The sequence below is a fragment of the Coturnix japonica genome, unplaced genomic scaffold, assembly GCF_054131305.1.
Source record: "Coturnix japonica strain WE unplaced genomic scaffold, WE-NBRP24 Scf055, whole genome shotgun sequence".
NCBI lineage: Eukaryota > Metazoa > Chordata > Aves > Galliformes > Phasianidae > Coturnix > Coturnix japonica.
The window spans coordinates 231,289-251,065 of record NW_028188958.1 but is presented as its reverse complement, the minus strand read 5'-3'; the positions used below and the strand labels follow the sequence as shown (position 1 = coordinate 251,065).

The 19,777-nt window shown below is 50.3% G+C and overlaps 3 protein-coding genes across 3 annotated transcripts; all 3 read left to right on the top strand.

Annotated features, from left to right (window-relative positions):
- The first annotated feature begins 2,778 nt into the window (after nucleotides 1-2,778).
- LOC146751999 (olfactory receptor 9Q1-like) lies at nucleotides 2,779-10,344 on the top strand. The gene is made up of 2 exons (XM_085533199.1): nucleotides 2,779-4,925; nucleotides 10,228-10,344. The coding sequence occupies exons 1-2, from the start codon at nucleotides 4,026-4,028 to the stop codon at nucleotides 10,342-10,344; spliced, it is 1,017 nt and encodes a 338-aa protein (XP_085389325.1). The 5' UTR covers nucleotides 2,779-4,025.
- Nucleotides 5,018-10,013, top strand: LOC146752000 (uncharacterized). The gene has a single exon (XM_085533224.1). It carries the CDS (start codon nucleotides 6,474-6,476, stop codon nucleotides 7,944-7,946), a length of 1,473 nt encoding a protein of 490 aa, XP_085389350.1. The 5' UTR covers nucleotides 5,018-6,473; the 3' UTR covers nucleotides 7,947-10,013.
- Nucleotides 10,345-16,590: 6,246 nt separating the features above from the next.
- LOC146751998 (olfactory receptor 9Q1-like) lies at nucleotides 16,591-18,643 on the top strand. The gene has a single exon (XM_085533188.1). It carries the CDS (start codon nucleotides 16,997-16,999, stop codon nucleotides 17,954-17,956), a length of 960 nt encoding a protein of 319 aa, XP_085389314.1. The 5' UTR covers nucleotides 16,591-16,996; the 3' UTR covers nucleotides 17,957-18,643.
- Nucleotides 18,644-19,777: the final 1,134 nt, after the last annotated feature.

Sequence of the window (19,777 nt, the reverse complement as noted above, 5' to 3'; positions counted from 1 at the left end):
CTCGATCTTCAATAGTAACGCTTGTAACTCCCTGGGAACACAGCCCCCTGCGCTGGTAGATGTGAAGGGGGAACAACACGAGCCCTGCATGATCTGTGATGAGATGGTTCTGGACCTGCTTTGAAAGCTGGATGTTTATAAGTCCATGGGGCCGGATGAGTTGCACCCTAGAGTGCTGAGGGAGTTGGCGGATGCGGTTGTCAAACCACTCTCCATCATTTTTGGGCAGTCTTGGCTGGCTGGGGATGTCCCAGTGGATTGGAGACTGGTGAATGTGACGCCCGTCTTCAAAAAGGGCTGGAAAGATGATCCTGGCAGCTACAGGCCCATCAGTCTTACCTCGGTGCCCGGGAAGGTTATGGAAAGGATAATCTCAGGTATCATTATGGATGAACGAAAGGTCAGCCAAGGGATCAGGCCTAGTCAGCATGTGTTTATGAACGGTAGATCCTGCCTGACTAACCTGATTTCATTCTATGACAAGGTGACCCGCTTGGTAGATGAAGGTAAGGCTGTCGATGTGGTCTGCCTGGATTCAGTAAGGCCTTTGACACTGTCCCCCATCACATTCTGGTAGAGCAGCTGGCTGCCCGTGGTTTGGATGGGCACACGCTCTGCTGGTTGAAGAAATGGTTGGATGGCCGGGCCCAGAGAGTTGTGGTCAATGGAGTGGAATCCGGTTGGCGGTCGGTCACAAGTGGTGTCCCCCAGGGCTCAGTGCTTGGGCCGTTTCTGTTTAACATCTTCATTGATGATCAGGATGAGGGGATTGACTGCACCCTCAGTACGTTCGCAGACGACACTAAGCTAGGAGGGAGTGTTGATCTGCCTGAGGGGAGAAGGACACTACAGAGGGACCTGGATAGACTTGATAGATGGGCCAAGGTGAACGGAATGAGTTTCAATAGGGCCAAGTGTCGGGTCCTGCATTTTGGACACTCTGGTCCTCTCCTGTGCCCACTTCTGGAGGTTAATTTTCTTAATGGGACCCCTTAAGGTCAGCGAGACCTTGACCTGTTTCCTTCTGCCATCACTTTGATAAGTCTCTACCAGTGGTTCTGCAAATACAGAAGTATATATGCAAGTATATCTAGAAGTATGTCTTGTGCGCTAAGTATAGTCTCAATAAATCAAACTGTCATGTTTGCTGCTAAACTACTGGTAAGCTTGTAACTCATAACTATATTCATTACTAACTCAAACTTTGTGTTATTGCTAAGTTTGATGAACTGATGAAACCAATCCATACCTGGATTTTACCATCTCTAATTGCCTTTCTGTTCCCTCTGCTGCTATTGTTAATTGGTGCTATGCCCTTAATATCTACAACATATATATTTGCTTCCTGCTATAGTCTATAATAATGTATCATCTGTATTAATTTCCACACATATTCACATTGACAATCATGGCATACTTGCTGGTGGTGAGCTTTAATAAGTTCACATCTTTAGTAGATAAAGCTCCCATGTCCTCAAATATCACCACATCCTATGAAGCCCCGGGTTCAACTTCTTTGCACCCATGGGCCTGGTAACCCAGGCTCTGGTGTGTTTCTGCTGCAGGAGCAATTTTGCCTCTCCAAATTCCCTCCCTGCTGCCATCTTCCCATGTCCTGGATTTCCCACTTTGCATTTCCATGGTGCTATGCAGAACTGCTGCTTGTAGCAGGAGCCACCTCAAACTCAGGGCAGGCAGCACTCACCTGGTATGAGGCCAAATAACCCTCCTGCCTGGCCCTTCAGGAAGCAACAGGGCTCTGTTCCATGGCTCAACCCAGCACAACCAGTGCCTTAATCAAGTACAATCAGTGCATTAACCCAAGACAATCAGTGCTTTAACCCAGAACAATCGGTGCCATTGGGTTATGCTGCAGGTGTGTGCAGGGTCAGACCTGCCCATTGCTGCCCGTCTGCTGCACTGTCTGGTGTGACACCCCACAGTGTGGTGAAGGAGGACATAAGCACTGCAGGTTCTTCACTTTTTGGTGAAGGCTGAGTGTAGTATCCATGCTTATCAGTTCATGAGCTCAATCAGCTTCCAGCTCTCTCAACTGGCCCTTCCCTTGATATGGGGTACATAAAGCACGATCATCTGAGCTGCAGCCCAGGTGCACGAGAGCTGCTGAGGGCTGGGATGGGAGGACAGGACTAGAGAGGTCAGACTGGGCTGGACCAGAGCAGGGAATCGTGGGGAGCACTGTGCCGGGAGGGCTCAGTTTGGCAGGCTCAGGTCCCGCTTGTGTGGACTGACAGGGGGAATGCATCTCTGCTCTGTGCTTTTGCTATGGAGCAGTGCTGCCTCTGCCAGCCTCTCCCTCAGGACCTCGCAGAGTTAAAAGCTTCTCCTCTGCTCACAGGCGCAGAGGACTCCTCCCGGTGCAGGTAAGACACACTGGGCAGCATGTGGGGGCAGGGACAGTTTTTCCCTCTCACTCAGCACTGCAGATTTGCTGCTGGACTTGGATGGAAGGAGGGCAGAGCCCTGATTGCAGCAGGATGCTCATAGGGCTCTCACTCATCATGGGGTTCTCTCAGGGTCCTTCCCAGCATGCTGCATGGGGACCATGCCTGTGCTGGCACCCAGGGCTCAGGGTGGCCCAGGCATTTGGGCAGGCTGTGGGAGCTGATGCTGCCTCCAGCAAAACCAACCAATCCTCACTGGGAGAAATTCCTCCTGCGGTGCTGCCGGCTGCCCCAGTCCAACCATCAGACAGGGACTGACCACACCAAGGGCTCGGGATCCCACTCTCACATTCCTGGCTCTTCTCTTCTCTTCTCACCTGAGTGCAAATGGGCCAGCAGAGCTTCAAGGGGAGAGCTGCATCTTCCTGCAGGAGCACGAGGTATCTGGGGTGGGAGCACAGCATGCCTGGCCTCCTGCAGAACAGAGGGTGGTACAATGCACCCCAAAACACTGGGGCTATGGGAAGGGCAATGAAGTGAAGTGAGGCACCTTCCTTGGGAGGAGGGGAGATTTTCCAACCACATTTCCCCTTCTCTGTACAAAGGGTGTCTGGGGGTGAAGGGTTTAAATGTCACTGACTGCTGCATTGCTCCAGAGCACAGTGAAAAATTAGGGTCTGTCTTCCTATGATTGCACTGCATCCCTGTGCCTCCACACCCAGCGCAGCCTGAGTTTTTCAGGACAGGGAGAGCCTCAAGGGCAGCTCTCCAGCCCTCTCAGTCCCACCTGCGGAGGAACTCATGGTTCCCTTCTGCTGCTGGAAACACCATGAGCAACGCAATCACAGAACTGCAGGGGTTGGAAGGGACCTCAGGAGATCACTGAGTCCAATCTCTGCCGAAGCAGTTCCCTATAACAGGTCTCAGAGTTGGATGTCCTGACAGGTCTCAAATGTCTCCACAGAAGGAGACTCCACCACCTCTCTGTGCAGCCTGTGCCAGTGCACCATTACCCTGATGGAAAGAAGCTCTTTCTTATGTCAGTACAGAACTTCCTATGTTCTATTTTGAGGCTGTTGCTCCTTGTCCTATGGGTGCAAATTGCCGTGAGGAGCCAAAAAGGCAGAGCAAGAGAGAGGATGGAAAAAAAGAGTCATAATAATCCCTTTTAGCTGGTGCAAAGTGATGGCATGTCCCAGGCAGCTGGCAGAGAGCAGCCCTTGTGGCCATTGCATCTCAAGAAGGGTGTGACTTTGTGCAGGAAGCAGGGAAGGAGGCGATTACCAGAAGTGCAAATGGGAAGGAAAGAGAGAAGTGATGGGTGTTTGAGACAGTGGGTCTGATGGGCAGGAGGAGCCGGGATTTGTGAGTTAGTCTGGATGCAAACTGGCCATGGTTTCCTCAGTGTGACTCCTGCACTCGGATCTCCAGCACCAAACAGCACCTCCCTGAACAGTGAAATCGCACTGTCTGCGAAGTATCGTCATGGGAAGCTCTCAGTCACTGCAGAGGTAGGACCGCAGCCATCCCAGCAGCGGAACCCATGCTCTGTAGTCACTGTTCACCCACTCCACCTCTTCCTGGTGCTCTTTTCTGCCTGTAGAACAACACAGCTGCCCCATGGCTGAGGGGAACTGGACTCAGGTGACAGAGATCCTGCTGCTGGGCTTTCCCCAAGGCCAGCCCTTCCTCTTCCTCTTTTTCCTGGCCGCATACCTGGTCACGTTGCTGGGGAACACTGTAATACTCTCCCTCGTGCTCCTGGACCCCCATCTCCGCAGTCCCATGTATTTCTTCCTCAGCCACCTCTCCTTCTTGGACATCTGCTACTCAACGGTGACTGTGCCCAAGGTCCTGGCCAACAGCCTCAGCCCACGGGCAGCCATCTCCTACCGCGGCTGCCTGGCACAGACCTTCTTCCTGATGAGCTGCGCGGGGTCTGAGTCCTCTCTGCTGGCCGTCATGGCCTATGACCGCTACGTCGCCATCGTGCACCCCCTGCACTATGCACAAGCCATGCGCCGGGCTGCACGTTGGGCCATGGCTGTGGGCTGCTGGCTGTGGGGTGTGCTGGACTCAGTGGTGCACACAGTGCTGGCCTCCCGGCTGTCCTTCTGCGGGGCCATCCATCTGCAGCACCTCTTTTGTGACGCCCCCCCACTGCTGAGGGCCGCCTGCGGCAACACGCGGCCCACTGAGGTGGCCCTGCACGCAGCCAGCATCTTTGTGGGCTTCGGCCCCTTCCTGCTGGTGGTCGGCTCCTACCTACGCATCCTGGCGGCTGTGCTGGCCATGCCCGCGGCCGCCAGCCGACACAAGGCGTTCTCCACCTGCTCTGCCCACCTGCTTGTGGTCTTGCTCTTCTTTGTGACGGGCAATCTCAACTACAACCGGCTGGGTACCGACAGCTCGCTGCTGGCCAACTCGGTGGTGTCAGCGCTGTTCTGCATCGTCACCCCCGTGCTGAACCCCCTCATCTACAGCCTCCGCAACCAAGAGGTGCGGGCGGCCCTGCGGAGGGTCCTGGGTGGGCGGTGGGGCTCCTGGGGCTGTGGGGCTGATGTGGGACCCCTCCAGTGAGAGGGTGTAAAGGACGGAACTGTTTTTCTTTTATTGTCTCAAAGCTTGCTTCGTGAGGCCTTTCTGATTATAAGACTCTGACTGGCGACTGCTAACTATCTAGGAGGGTGAATGGTGGGTGTTGTTGTGCCACAGTAACTCTGCTTATGATTGCAAAGATAAGCAGAAGCAGGACTAGCAGTCTTCTTCAGGGGTGCTGCTCGAAGGAGCTGACCACTGCAGAAGGCGATAATGCTTGTGTCTGGCAACAGAGCCCCCCCCCCTCTCCTTGCTGGCTTATCTGTGGGCCAGGAATGTCACAAAAGCTGGTTTTAAACCCTATTACAAAGTGTGTTTACCTGCTTGTTTGGAAGTTCAGTGTTTGCTCGAGATACGTTCCCGAAAATGCTGAGTCAAACTTCAAAGAAGAAGAAGAACCCCCACCGAAATGGGGGATAAAAGGCCCTCGCTAAACTGGGGACTTTGGAGACAAACTCCCAAAGACACCTTTGACGGAGAATTCCCCGAGGGGAAAACTTTGTCGGAAGAACCCCCGGGACCGGCTTGCTGCGGAGCTCCCTGGCTGTCTCCCATCCCCTGCGGCGATCAGACGAGTTCCTGAGATCGTCGGACCTACTGTGTACCTCGCTGGACCCACGGTGGTGACTATCTCTTTCGCTCTCTGCAAAGACTCCTTGCTTACATTTCCTACTTTTTCTATCGCCTACCTTCCCTTCCCCATCTCCCTAAAAATAGCTAGGACTCTAATAAACTGGTTGGACCAACATTTGAACCGTTGCTTCTTAATCTCACGCCGGGTATACACATATCAAAGAACCTTGCCTCCCTCCTACAAAATTGGAGCGAGACATTTTTATTGGCGTAGTCGGCAGGATGCCCGCCGTGAGAGTGTTGTCCTTCCAAAAACTCGAAAATTTTTCTGTGTGTATCTCCTGGAGTTGCAAGGACCGATAATTTTGGTAACTTAGATGTGAGCACCTCTCCAGGAAGACCGCTCCATATTCTGAAACTTTACTGCTTATGTGTTTACCTCTCGGGGACGTATGAATTAATTTTGACTATTTACTTTTGTTTTATACGTGTTTGCCTCCTCGGGAAGACTATTTCGCATTTTTGTGGTTTAAGTATCTCGTAACGTATTTTGGAATTTGAAAAGTTTTGTGTGTGCACCTCTTGGGGAAGTGAGGAAATAATTTTTTGACGTTTGTGCCTCTCCAAGAAGTTTATTCCTTTCTGAGAAACCTAGAAGTGTTTTGAAACTGTGTGGTTTTAAGCTTGAAGTTTTTCTGGCCTGACAGGGTAGCCAGGAGCGATTTAGGTGTTTACACTTTCTTTGTAAGTGTTGATTGGGCTTCTTTGTCTTTTGTGAAAGGGAGGAATGATTGTAGCATTTGCATTTGTTTGATAGGTGCGTGTCTCCCTGGGGAAGGGTAAGGAGTTAAGTGTACCTTTTCTTCCCTTAGTGTGTATCTTTTAGGGTATTGGGAAATGAGTGAAATTATTGCCACTATGAAAAGTGAAAATGTGCTATTTGACCTTTTAGAAAAGCATGGTGCTCGGCCCTCTTTATCAGGGGTGGATTGGGCACGACAAAACTGGCATAACTTGCAGAGTGTTTCCGACCGCATTCGTGTTTTACAATATGAGGCTCATACTCGAGCCGGGAAAGGAAAATCGTTTATTTGTGCGGTACTCGGTGCTGCTTTAAAAGCTGCCGTGGAGTTCCGAGATGAAAAGCATTCGGCAGAAACCCAAACCATACAAGCATTACAGGAATCAGTTAAAGTAATGCAAGAATTGGTAAAATCTCTGCAGAATCAAATAGTGAACCTTGAAGAACAATTACAAAGAGAGCAACATAATACAGTTTTGTTGCAAATGGCTTTTAAGGAACTATTAACATATAAGAATACTAGCAATACTGCTGTCCATAATTTGCCTCAAGAAAAAACTTTTCCTCAGAAGGAACTACAAGGAATAAAGGAAGGGCTTGGCAAATTAGAGAACTCGCCAACCCAATTGCGTCCTTTGATAAAAACCGAATATATATTTGATAACAGTGAGGATCTGGACCCTCAAATGAATGTTAAAGAAATTCCCTTTTCTGCCACTGAATTAGCAAAACTGAAAAAGGATTTTAGCCGCTCTCCAAAGGAATCAGAAACGGAATATGTGTGGAGGGTTAGTCTCACTGGTGGAGACCAAATACTGTTAACTGAAAAAGAAGCTGAAGGTTATTGGGGGCCTGGAGTATTTTTAACTACTGGTAACAACCGTGCTCCTTGGTCCCTAACACAAAGGGCTGCCTATTGGGCAGGTGGTCTTAACCCTTTAGAAAGGGGAGACCCACTTGCTATTAATGGGACAGTCGATCAATTGGTTGAAAGTGTTCAAAAAGCTGCTTGTCTGCAAATGATGTATGATAGAAAGCTGCAGACACATCATGGATCACCTATGATGATGCCTGTGGATCCTGAAAGGATGACTCCTTTAATCAGGGGGCTTCCAGAATCACTGAAACCTATAGGTATACAACTACAAGGAAAGATACAAGCTATGCCTCAGGGAGAAAGAACCCTAGCAGCATTAGAAGGAACTGGCACCTCAGGCCATTTGCAGTCGGGATATAAAGTATGGACATGGGGGGAGGTTGCCCAAGAGTTGATTAATTATGAAAGGAAATATGGGCCTGTGGCTTCTTCCAGTATATCTGAGCCAGAGGAAGTAAGGCTTGCAGCAACCATCCTTGCTCCTAGGCCACCTAGCCCAAAACTCTGTGGAACTGGAAGGGTCTCATTGCCAGTAAGAACAGGTAGGCGAAATATTGATCATAAACGTAATCGTCTCTGGACACTGGGCTGGCAAAAGGGTGTTCCACGAGACTTGATGAATGGATTACCCACAGTCAGGTTAGAGAAATTAGTTAACTGGTGGCCAGAACAAAAGCTCAAGGAAAGCTGATGCTTTCGCCCCCTCCCCCAGATGAGTGGGAGGTGGGGGGGGAAGGCAGTGAAGGGTGGATGTTTATTAGAAAGCTCACAACAAAAGGAGATCCTCGATTTAACACCTTCTGTCCCAGGGCCTCCCCACTCCTGCCAATTGCCCCTGTGAGTCACGATCCAGTTGCTGATAAGCTAGGGAAACACTTATCTCTCTGGCCAGCTTGTGTGGACTGACTCAGCTAACATGAGGCATTTCCCTAACCTTAATGAAATCCCTTAACAAATATCCTTAGAAGGCTAAGGACACCCCGATAAAGAATTGTAAAATTAACTCTCGATGGATTGTTCTCTCATTTTTTAATTGTATTAACAAAGCCCCAAAAGGGCAAGTTGTTGTCTTGTTTTATTTTTCAGAAGATCCCCGTGGGACCTTTACTGAACACAGAATGACTAATAGCTGACTTTAACCCTTTGTGTTTTGTGACAGAAAAATTAAAGATGTGATCTTGCTAGAATACTGATATAACTCGTTGTTACGTATTTTGGTTGCAATAGTATTATGTTTTTGTTTGCTGTTGTTGTGGATTGTGATTGATATCAGTCCTTGGATCTGTTAAAACTTCACAATTTGGTTCATGGTTTCTTTTTCAGGTCATTCTGACTTTCTGGTACTTTCTGCACAGTGATAACCATTCCTTCTGATCCCTTCTTTTACCCCTTTTTGTCAAACTGATTATGATTTGCATGTAACTCCTCCATAGTGTTTCCAAATTCCTAACAAATTGGGAAATGAGCCAAGGGACCTATCTAATATCTGTTAGATGTGGTCAAAAATGAAATCTATCATAAAACCTTTGCACTGATATTTTGCAGTGTCACATAAGTCCAGGAGTTCCATACAAAACATGGTTGTTGGAAAATGTCTAAGTTTTGATAAGAGATGTGTATGTTTCTGGGATTATCCCTCTTATGGTTTATACTGCGGGGTATCCCACACACTGTCCTGTGAAAAGTTCGGTAAACTATAACAGTACTCTAACTTGCCAAACTAGTATTTATATCTCTCAGTAATTGAACTGCTTTGGAAATGCTCAAGTGGACAGCAGCTGACACAAATACCCCTATTTATTTGTTTTACTTGTTTATTTGATACTATTGGTTATTGTCACTGTCTTTGTGATTGTTAACTGTTTAACATTTAATTCCCCCATATCACCTATCCCTCTTTTCCCTTATGCTTACTTTTTTTTTCTTTCCTCACCACCGTGAATGGTCATTTGTGCATCAATTTCAAGCAACCTTTGAGCCACGGGGTGGTGTAAAGGACGGAACTGTTTTTCTTTTATTGTCTCAAAGCTTGCTTCGTGAGGCCTTTCTGATTATAAGACTCTGACTGGCGACTGCTAACTATCTAGGAGGGTGAATGGTGGGTGTTGTTGTGCCACAGTAACTCTGCTTATGATTGCAAAGATAAGCAGAAGCAGGACTAGCAGTCTTCTTCAGGGGTGCTGCTCGAAGGAGCTGACCACTGCAGAAGGCGATAATGCTTGTGTCTGGCAACAGAGCCCCCCCCCCTCTCCTTGCTGGCTTATCTGTGGGCCAGGAATGTCACAAAAGCTGGTTTTAAACCCTATTACAAAGTGTGTTTACCTGCTTGTTTGGAAGTTCAGTGTTTGCTCGAGATACGTTCCCGAAAATGCTGAGTCAAACTTCAAAGAAGAAGAAGAACCCCCACCGAAATGGGGGATAAAAGGCCCTCGCTAAACTGGGGACTTTGGAGACAAACTCCCAAAGACACCTTTGACGGAGAATTCCCCGAGGGGAAAACTTTGTCGGAAGAACCCCCGGGACCGGCTTGCTGCGGAGCTCCCTGGCTGTCTCCCATCCCCTGCGGCGATCAGACGAGTTCCTGAGATCGTCGGACCTACTGTGTACCTCGCTGGACCCACGGTGGTGACTATATCTCTTTCGCTCTCTGCAAAGACTCCTTGCTTACATTTCCTACTTTTTCTATCGCCTACCTTCCCTTCCCCATCTCCCTAAAAATAGCTAGGACTCTAATAAACTGGTTGGACCAACATTTGAACCGTTGCTTCTTAATCTCACGCCGGGTATACACATATCAAAGAACCTTGCCTCCCTCCTACAAAATTGGAGCGAGACAGAGGGGAAATCGTGGGGCCATAGAATGGCTGGAGGGGACATTAAAGACTCTCCAGTTCCACCCCTTCTGAGGGCTGGGTGCACCCCACCAGCTCAGGCTGCCCAATGGCCCCATCCACAGCCTTGGGCACCTCCAGGGTGTAAAATGGAGAAACTCCAGCACACTGGGTCACGCTGGGTTTCCTGATTTATTCACTCAAAGTTCAGTCACCACCGCAGTGAATGTCAACCTCCTTGTGCTTCGTGATCGCTAATACAGCAGTGCTCTTCTGATTATGTGGGAGGCTGTGGGTGCCCCATCCCTGCAGGCATTCAAGACCAGGCTGGATGTGGCTCTGGGCAGCCTGGGCTGCTGGTTGGTGACCCTGCACACAGCAGGGGGTTGAAACGAGATCATCATTGTGGTCCTTTTCAACCCAGGCCGTTCTATCATTCTATGATTACGTGACTTAACATTTACAAAGGTTTCCATACAGTTCTTCAAGTCATCTACCGAGTCCCAAACAAATGCCTACGTCAGCACAATCTGCTTTCTTAGTCTCACTTCTCGGTTCAGCTTTGGAAGCTTATCTCCGGGTCTCTGTGTCTTGCACTCTGCTTCTTACGGTTCCATTCTCCAAAAAACACGGGTTGTTCCATTAAAGGACTTCACATCAGACTTCACAATAAGCATTTCCTTAACTAAAAATCTGCTGTCTCTCTGTCTACGTATACAGGCACACCTGTAAAAGCTCATCCTTCATCCTTTGTCTCTCTGCCTTCCTACCAGTTAGCTGGACTGGTTTTTAGACCAGCCATGGAAGGGGATACAAATGGGATGGAGCTGAGAACCTTTGCTTCAGCTCACTCAGCAGCAATGTAAACCACATAATCACATGACTTAATTCAAAGAAAAAAATGCTTATATTATTAAGCAGGGATGTGACACCCACAGCTCTGGGCAGTGATGTCAGGGACTCTCAGCCCTCTGAGTAAAGAATTTCCTCCTAACATCTAACCTAAACATCTGCTGGAATTACAATACAGCAGATTGGGAACAGTCTCAGAGGTTCCTAGGCTTTGTGGGAGATAACTTTCTGACACAGTTGGTGAAGGAGCCGATGAGGGGAAGCAAAATTCTGGACCTGCTATTTGTTAACAGAGAAGGTCTGGTGGGGGACATAAAGGTTGGAGGCCATCTGGGACAAAGTGATCATGAAATGCTAGATTTCTTGATCCTTGTCGAACCGCAGAGGGGAGTCAGCAGAACTGCCACCATGGACTTCCAGAGGGCGAAATTCAACCTCCTTAGGACTGTGGTTGAGAGGGTGCCCTGGGGGGTAACTTTGGAGAGTGTGGGAGCCCAGGAAGGCTGGGAATACTTTAAGGAAATTGTCCTAAAGGTGCAGGAGCTGACTGTCCCGAAATTGCGAAAGATGAGCTGATGGGCGAGAAGGCCGGGCTGGCTGGCCAGAGTACTTTGTCTTGATCTAAAGAACAAAAAGAGAGTTTACAGTTTCTGGAAGAGTGGGTGAGCTGCTTATGAGGATTACAGGTTTGTAGTGAGGCTGCACAGGGAGAACATTAGGAAGGCCAAGGCGCAGCTAGAACTGAGCTTGGCTGCTAAGGTCAAGGAAAATAGTAAAAATTTTTATAAACACATCAGCGGCAAGAGGAAGGCAAGGGAAAATCTCCATTCCTTGCTGGATTCTGAGGGCAACTTGGTCACTGAGGATCGGGATAAGGCTGAGATACTTAATACCTTCTTTGCCTCGGTCTTCAATAGTAACGCTTGTAACTCCCTGGGAACACAGCCCCCTGCGCTGGTAGATGTGAAGGGGGAACAACACGAGCCCTGCATAATCTGTGATGAGATGGTTCTGGACCTGCTTTGAAAGCTGGATGTTTATAAGTCCATGGGGCCGGATGAGTTGCACACTAGAGTGCTGAGGGAGTTGGCGGATGTGGTTGTCAAACCACTCTCCATCATTTTTGGGCAGTCTTGGCTGGCTGGGGATGTCCCGGTGGATTGGAGACTGGTGAATGTGACGCCCGTCTTCAAAAAGGGCTGGAAAGATGATCCTGGCAGCTACAGGCCCATCAGTCCTACCTTGGTGCCCGGGAAGGTTATGGAAAGGATAATCTCAGGTATCATTATGGATGAACGAAAGGTCAGCCAAGGGATCAGGCCTAGTCAGCATGTGTTTATGAATGGTAGATCCTGCCTGACTAACCTGATTTCATTCTATGACAAGGTGACCCGCTTGGTAGATGAAGGTAAGGCTGTCGATGTGGTCTGCCTGGATTCAGTAAGGCCTTTGACACTGTCCCCCATCACATTCTGGTAGAGCAGCTGGCTGCCCGTGGTTTGGATGGGCACACGCTCTGCTGGTTGAAGAACTGGTTGGATGGCTGGGCCCAGAGAGTTGTGGTCAATGGAGTGGAATCCGGTTGGCGGTCGGTCACAAGTGGTGTTCCCCAGGGCTCAGTGCTTGGGCTGTTTCTGTTTAACATCTTCATTGATGATCTGAATGAGGGGATTGACTGCACCCTCAGTACGTTCGCAGACAACACTAAGCTAGGAGGGATCTTGATCTGCCTGAGGGGAGAAGGACGCTACAGAGGGACCTGGATAGACTTGATAGATGGGCCAAGGTGAACGGAATGAGTTTCAATAGGGCCAAGTGTCGGGTCCTGCATTTTGGTCACAGCAACTCCAGGCAACCCTACAGGCTTGGGGATGTGTGGCTGGAAAGCTCCCAGACAGAAAGGGACCTTGGTGTGCTGACGAACAGTGGGCTGAATATGAGCCAGCAGTGTGCCCTGGTGGCCAAGAGGGCCAATGGCATCCTGGCTTGTATAAAGAATGGTGTGGTGAGCAGGACTAGGCAAGTCATCCCGCCCCTGTATGAGGCATTGGTGAGGCCTCACCTTGAGTACTATGTCCAGTTTGGGGCACCTCAGCACAAGAAAGACATGGAGGTACCGGAGCAGGTCCAGAGAAGGGCAACGAGGCTCTTGAAGGGCTTTGCGAATCAGCCCTATGAGGAGAGGCTGAGAGAGCTGAGGCTTTTTAGTCTGGGGAAAAGGAGGCTGAGGGGAGACCTTATCGCCCTCTTCCAGTACCTGAAAGGTGCTTACAGTGAGAGTGGGGCAGGTCTCTTCTAACTAGTGACATGTGACAGGATGAGGGGAATTGGCGTCAAGTTGCGCCAGGGCAAGTTTAGGTTGGATATTAGGAAGCACTTCTTTAGAGAAAGGGTAGTTAGGTACTGGAATAGGCAAAAAAGGGAGCTGGTTGAATCACCATCCCTGGTTGTGTTTAAGAGCCGTTTGGATGTGGTACTCAGGGATATGATTTAGTGTAGGGTTATTAGATTTAGGGTACTGGTTAGGCTGTGGTTGGACTTGATGATCTTCAAGATCTTTTCCAACCTGGGTAATTCTATGATTCTATGATTTTCCATGCTCTCTGACACCATTTCCCCCCACTCCAGCAGTGACTCATTGCCACACTGAATTTTCTCGGTGTTTCTCCATCGGTTCTGTTGGCACCTTCCTCTGATGGCGCTGTCCAGCCCCTCAGCTCCTGAGGCTTCAGATACAGAGGTTGAGTCGCCGTCTCTGGAGGTGTTCAAGAAACACTTAAGTGTTGTACCCAGGGGCTTGGCTTAGTGGAGAGGCATTGGTGGTAGGTGAACGGTTGGACTGGATGACCTTGGAGGTCCTTTCCAGCCTTGGGGATTCTATGGTTCTATGACTGGCCACTATGGCCCTATCATTTGGAAACACAACAGAAAGGTCGCAATAAAGCACCTCCATGATGCAGACCAACTCTGTAGGACACTCTGGTCCTCTCCTGTGCCCACTTCTGGAGGTTAATTTTCTTAATGGGATCCCTTAAGTTCAGCGAGACCTTGACCTCTTTCCTTCTGCCAGTGGTTCTGCAAATACAGAAGTATATATGCAAGTATATCTAGAAGTATGTCTGGTGCCCTAAGTATAGTCTCAATAAATCAAACTGTCATGTTTGCTGCTAAACTACTGGTAAGCTTGTAACTCATAACTATATTCATTACTAACTCAAACTTTGTGTTATTGCTAAGGTTGTTGCACTGATGAAACCAATCCATACCTGGATTTTACCATCTCTAATTGCCTTTCTGTTCCCTCTGCTGCTATTGTTAATTGGTGCTGTGCCCTTAATATCTACAACATATATATTTGCTTCCTGCTATAGTCTATAATAATGTATCATCTGTATTAATTTCCACAAATATTCACATTGTCAGTCATGGCATACTTGCTGGTGGTGAGCCTTAATAAGTTCACATCTTTAGTAGATAAAGCCCCCATGTCCTCAAATATCACCACATCCTATGAAGCCCCGGGTTCAACCTCTTTGCACCCATGGGCCTGGTAACCCAGGCTCTGGTGTGTTTCTGCTGCAGGAGCAATTTTGCCTCTCCAAATTCCCTCCCTGCTGCCATCTTCCCATGTCCTGGATTTCCCACTTTGCATTTCCATGGTGCTATGCAGAACTGCTGCTTGTAGCAGGAGCCACCTCAAACTCAGGGCAGGCAGCACTCACCTGGTATGAGGCCAAATAACCCTCCTGCCTGGCCCTTCAGGAAGCAACAGGGCTCTGTTCCATGGCTCAACCCAGCACAACCAGTGCCTTAATCAAGTACAATCAGTGCATTAACCCAAGACAATCAGTGCTTTAACCCAGCACAACCAGTGCTTTAACCCAGCACAATCGGTGTCATTGTGTTATGCTGCAGGTGTGTGCAGGGTCAGACCTGCCCATTGCTGCCCGTCTGCTGCACTGTCTGGTGTGACACCCCACAGTGTGGTGAAGGAGGACATAAGCACTGCAGGTTCTTCACTTTTTGGTGAAGGCTGAGTGTAGTATCCATGCTTATCAGTTCATGAGCTCAATCAGCTTCCAGCCCTCTCAACTGGCCCTGCCCTTGGCATGGGGTACATAGAGCACAGTCATCTGAGCTGCAGCCCAGGTGCACGAGAGCTGCTGAGGGCTGGGATGGGAGGACAGGACTAGAGAGGTCAGACTGGGCTGGACCAGAGCAGGGAATCGTGGGGAGCACTGTGCCGGGAGGGCTCAGTTTGGCAGGCTCAGGTCCCACTTGTGTGGACTGACAGGGGGAATGCATCTCTGCTCTGTGCTTTTGCTATGGAGCAGTGCTGCCTCTGCCAGCCTCTCCCTCAGGACCTCGCAGGGTTAAAAGCTTCTCCTCTGCTCACAGGCGCAGAGGACTCCTCCCGGTGCAGGTAAGACACACTGGGCAGCATGTGGGGGCAGGGACAGTTTTTCCCTCTCACTCAGCACTGCAGATTTGCTGCTGGACTTGGATGTAAGGAGGGCAGAGCCCTGATTGCAGCAGGATGCTCATAGGGCTCTCACTCATCATGGGGTTCTCTCAGGGTCCTTCCCTGCATGCTGCATGGGGACCATGCCTGTGCTGGCACCCAGGGCTCAGGGTGGCCCAGGCATTTGGGCAGGCTGTGGGAGCTGATGCTGCCTCCAGCAAAACCAACCAGTCCTCACTGGGAGAAATTCCTCCTGCGGTGCTGCCGGCTGCTCCAGTCCAACCATCAGACAGGGACTGACCACACCAAGGGCTCGGGATCCCACTCTCACATTCCTGGCTCTTCTCTTCTCACCTGAGTGCAAATGGGCCAGCAGAGCTTCAAGGGGAGAGCTGCATCTTCCTGCAGGAGCACGAGGTATCTGGGGTGGGAGCACAGCATGCCTGGCCTCCTGCAGAACAGAGGGTGGTTCAATGCACCCCAAAACGCTAGGGCTATGGGAAGGGCAATGAAGTGAAGTGAGGCACCTTCCTTGGGAGGAGGGGAGATTTTCCAACCACATTTCCCCTTCTCTGTACAAAGGGTGTCTGGGGGTGAAGGGTTTAAATGTCACTGACTGCTGCATTGCTCCAGAGCACAGTGAAAAATTAGGGTCTGTTTTCTTATGATTGCACTGCATCCCTGTGCCTCCACACCCAGCGCAGCCTGAGTTTTTCAGGACAGGGAGAGCCTCAAGGGCAGCTCTCCAGCCCTCTCAGTCCCACCTGCGGAGGAACTCATGGTTCCCTTCTGCTGCTGGAAACACCATGAGCAACGCAATCACAGAACTGCAGGGGTTGGAAGGGACCTCAGGAGATCACTGAGTCCAATCTCTGCCGAAGCTGTTCCCTATAACAGGTCTCAGAGCTGGATGTCCTGACAGGTCTCAAATGTCTCCACAGAAGGAGACTCCACTACCTCTCTGTGCAGCCTGTGCCAGTGCACCATTACCCTGATGGAAAGAAGCTCTTTCTTATGTCTGTACAGAACTTCCTATGTTCTATTTTGAGGCTGTTGCTCCTTGTCCTATGGGTGCAAATCGCCGTGAGGAGCCAAAAAGGCAGAGAAAGAGAGAGGATGGAAAAAAAGAGTCATAATAATCCCTTTTAGCTGGTGCAAAGTGATGGCACGTCCCAGGCAGCTGGCAGAGAGCAGCCCTTGTGGCCATTGCATCTCGAGAAGGGTGTGACTTTGTGCAGGAAGCAGGGAAGGAGGCGATTACCAGAAGTGCAAATGGGAAGGAAAGAGAGACGTGCTGGGTGTTTGAGACAGTGGGTCTGATGGGCAGGAGGAGCCGGGATTTGTGAGTTAGTCTGGATGCAAACTGCCATGGTTTCCTCAGTGTGACCCCTGCACTCGGATCTCCAGCACCAAACAGCACCTCCCTGAACAGTGAAATCGCACTGTCTGCGAAGTATCGTCATGGGAAGCCCTCAGTCACTGCAGAGGTAGGACCGCAGCCATCCCAGCAGCGGAACCCATGCTCTGTAGTCACTGTTCACCCACTCCACCTCTTCCTGGTGCTCTTTTCTGCCTGTAGAACAACACAGCTGCCCCATGGCTGGGGGCAACTGGACTCAGGTGACAGAGATCCTGCTGCTGGGCTTTCCCCAAGGCCAGCCCTTCCTCTTCCTCCTTTTCCTGGCCGCATACCTGGTCACGTTGCTGGGGAACACTGTAATACTCTCCCTCGTACTCCTGGACTCCCATCTCCGCAGTCCCATGTATTTCTTCCTCAGCCACCTCTCCTTCTTGGACATCTGCTACTCAACGGTGACTGTGCCCAAGGTCCTGGCCAACAGCCTCAGCCCACGGGCAGCCATCTCCTACCGTGGCTGCCTGGCACAGACCTTCTTCCTGATGAGCTGCGCGGGGTCTGAGTGCGCTCTGCTGGCCGTCATGGCCTACGACCGCTACGTCGCCATCGTGCACCCCCTGCACTATGCACAAGCCATGCGCCGGGCTGCACGTTGGGCCATGGCTGTGGGCTGCTGGCTGTGGGGTGTGCTGGACTCAGTGGTGCACACAGTGCTGGCCTCCCGGCTGTCCTTCTGCGGGGCCGTCCATCTGCAGCACCTCTTCTGTGACAGCCCCCCACTGCTGAGGGCCGCCTGCGGCAACACGTGGCCCACTGAGGTAGCCCTGCACGTAGCCAGCGTCTTTGTGGGCTTCGGCCCCTTCCTGCTGGTGGTCGGCTCCTACCTACGCATCCTGGCGGCTGTGCTGGCCATGCCCGTGGCCGCCAGCCGACACAAGGCGTTCTCCACATGCTCTGCCCACCTGCTGGTGGTCTCGCTCTTCTTTGTGACGGCCAACCTCAACTACAACCGGCTGGGTACCGACAGCTCGCTGCTGGCCGACTCGGTGGTGTCAGCGCTGTTCTGCATCGTCACCCCCGTGCTGAACCCCCTCATCTACAGCCTCCGCAACCAAGAGGTGCGGGCGGCCCTGCGGAGGGTCCTGGGTGGGCGGTGGGGCTCCTGGGGCTGTGGGGCTGATGTGGGACCCCTCCAGTGAGAGGGAGAATCGTGGGGCCATAGAATGGCTGGAGGGGACATTAAAGACTCTCCAGTTCCACCCCCTACTGAGGGCTGGGTGCTCCCCACCAGCTCAGGCTGCCCAATGGCCCCATCCACAGCCTCGGGCACCTCCAGGGTGTAAAATGGAGAAACTCCAGCACACTGGGTCACACTGGGTTTCCTGATTTATTCACTCAAATTTCAGTCACCACCGCAGTGAATGTCAACCTCCTTGTGCTTCATGATCGCTTATACAGCAGTGCTCTTCTGATTATGTGGGAGGCTGTGGGTGCCCCATCCCTGCAGGCATTCAAGACCAGGCTGGATGTGGCTCTGGGCAGCCTGGGCTGCTGGTTGGTGACCCTGCACACAGCAGGGGGTTGAAACGAGATGATCATTGTGGTCCTTTTCAACCCAGGCTGTTCTATCATTCTATGATTACGTGACTTAACATTTACAAAGGTTTCCATACAGTTCTTCAAGTCATCTACCGAGTCCCAAACAAATGCCTACATCAGCACAATCTGCTTTCTTAGTCTCACTTCTCAGTTCTGCTTTGGAAGTTTATCTCCAGGTCTCCGGGTCTTGCACTCTGCTTCTTACGGTTCCATTCTCCAAAAAACACGGGTTGTTCCATTAAAGGACTTCACATCAGACTTCACAATAAGCATTTCCTTAACTAAAAATCCCCTGTCTCTCTGTCTATGAATACAGGCACACCTGTAAAAGCTCATCCTTCATCCTTTGTCTCTCTGCCTTCCTACCAGTTAGCTGGACTGGTTTTTAGACCAGCCATGGAAGGGGATACAAATGGGATGGTGCTGAGAACCTTTGCTTCAGCTCACTCAGCAGCAATGCAAACCACATAATCCCATGACTTAATTCAAAGAAAAAAATGCTTATTTTATTAAGCAGGGATGTGACACCCACAGCTCTGGGCAGTGATGTCAGGGACTCTCAGCCCTCTGAGTAAAGAATTTCCTCCTAACATCTAACCTAAACATCTGCTGGAATTACAATACAGCAGATTGGGAACAGTCTCAGAGGTTCCTAGGCTTTGTGGGAGATAACTTTCTGACACAGTTGGTGAAGGAGCCGATGAGGGGAAGCAAAATTCTGGACCTGCTGTTTGTTAACAGAGAAGGTCTGGTTGGGGACATAAAGGTTGGAGGCCATCTGGGACAAAGTGATCATGAAATGCTAGATTTCTTGATCCTTGTCGAACCGCAGAGGGGAGTCAGCAGAACTGCCACCTTGGACTTCCAGGGGGCGAACTTCAACCTCCTTAGGACTGTGGTTGAGAGGGTGCCCTGGTGGGTAACTTTGGAGAGTGTGGGAGCCCAGGAAGGCTGGGAATACTTTAAGGAAATTGTCCTAAAGGTGCAGGAGCTGACTGTCCCGAAATTGTGAAAGATGAGCTGGTGGGCGAGAAGGCCGGGCTGGCTGGCCAGAGTACTTTGTCTTGATCTAAAGAACAAAAAGAGAGTTTACAGTCTCTGGAAGAGAGGGTGAGCTACTTATGAGGATTACAGGTTTGTAGTGAGGCTGCACAGGGAGAACATTAGGAAGGCCAAGGCGCAGCTAGAACTGAGCTTGGCTGCTAAGGTCAAGGGAAATAGTAAAAATTTTTATAAACACACCAATGGCAAGAGAAAGGCAAGGGAAAATCTCCATTCCTTGCTGGATTCTGAGGGCAACTTGGTCACTGAGGATCGGGATAAGGCTGAGATACTTAATACCTTCTTTGCCTCGGTCTTCAATAGTAACGCTTGTAACTCCCTGGGAACACAGCCCCCTGCGCTGGTAGATGTGTAGGGGG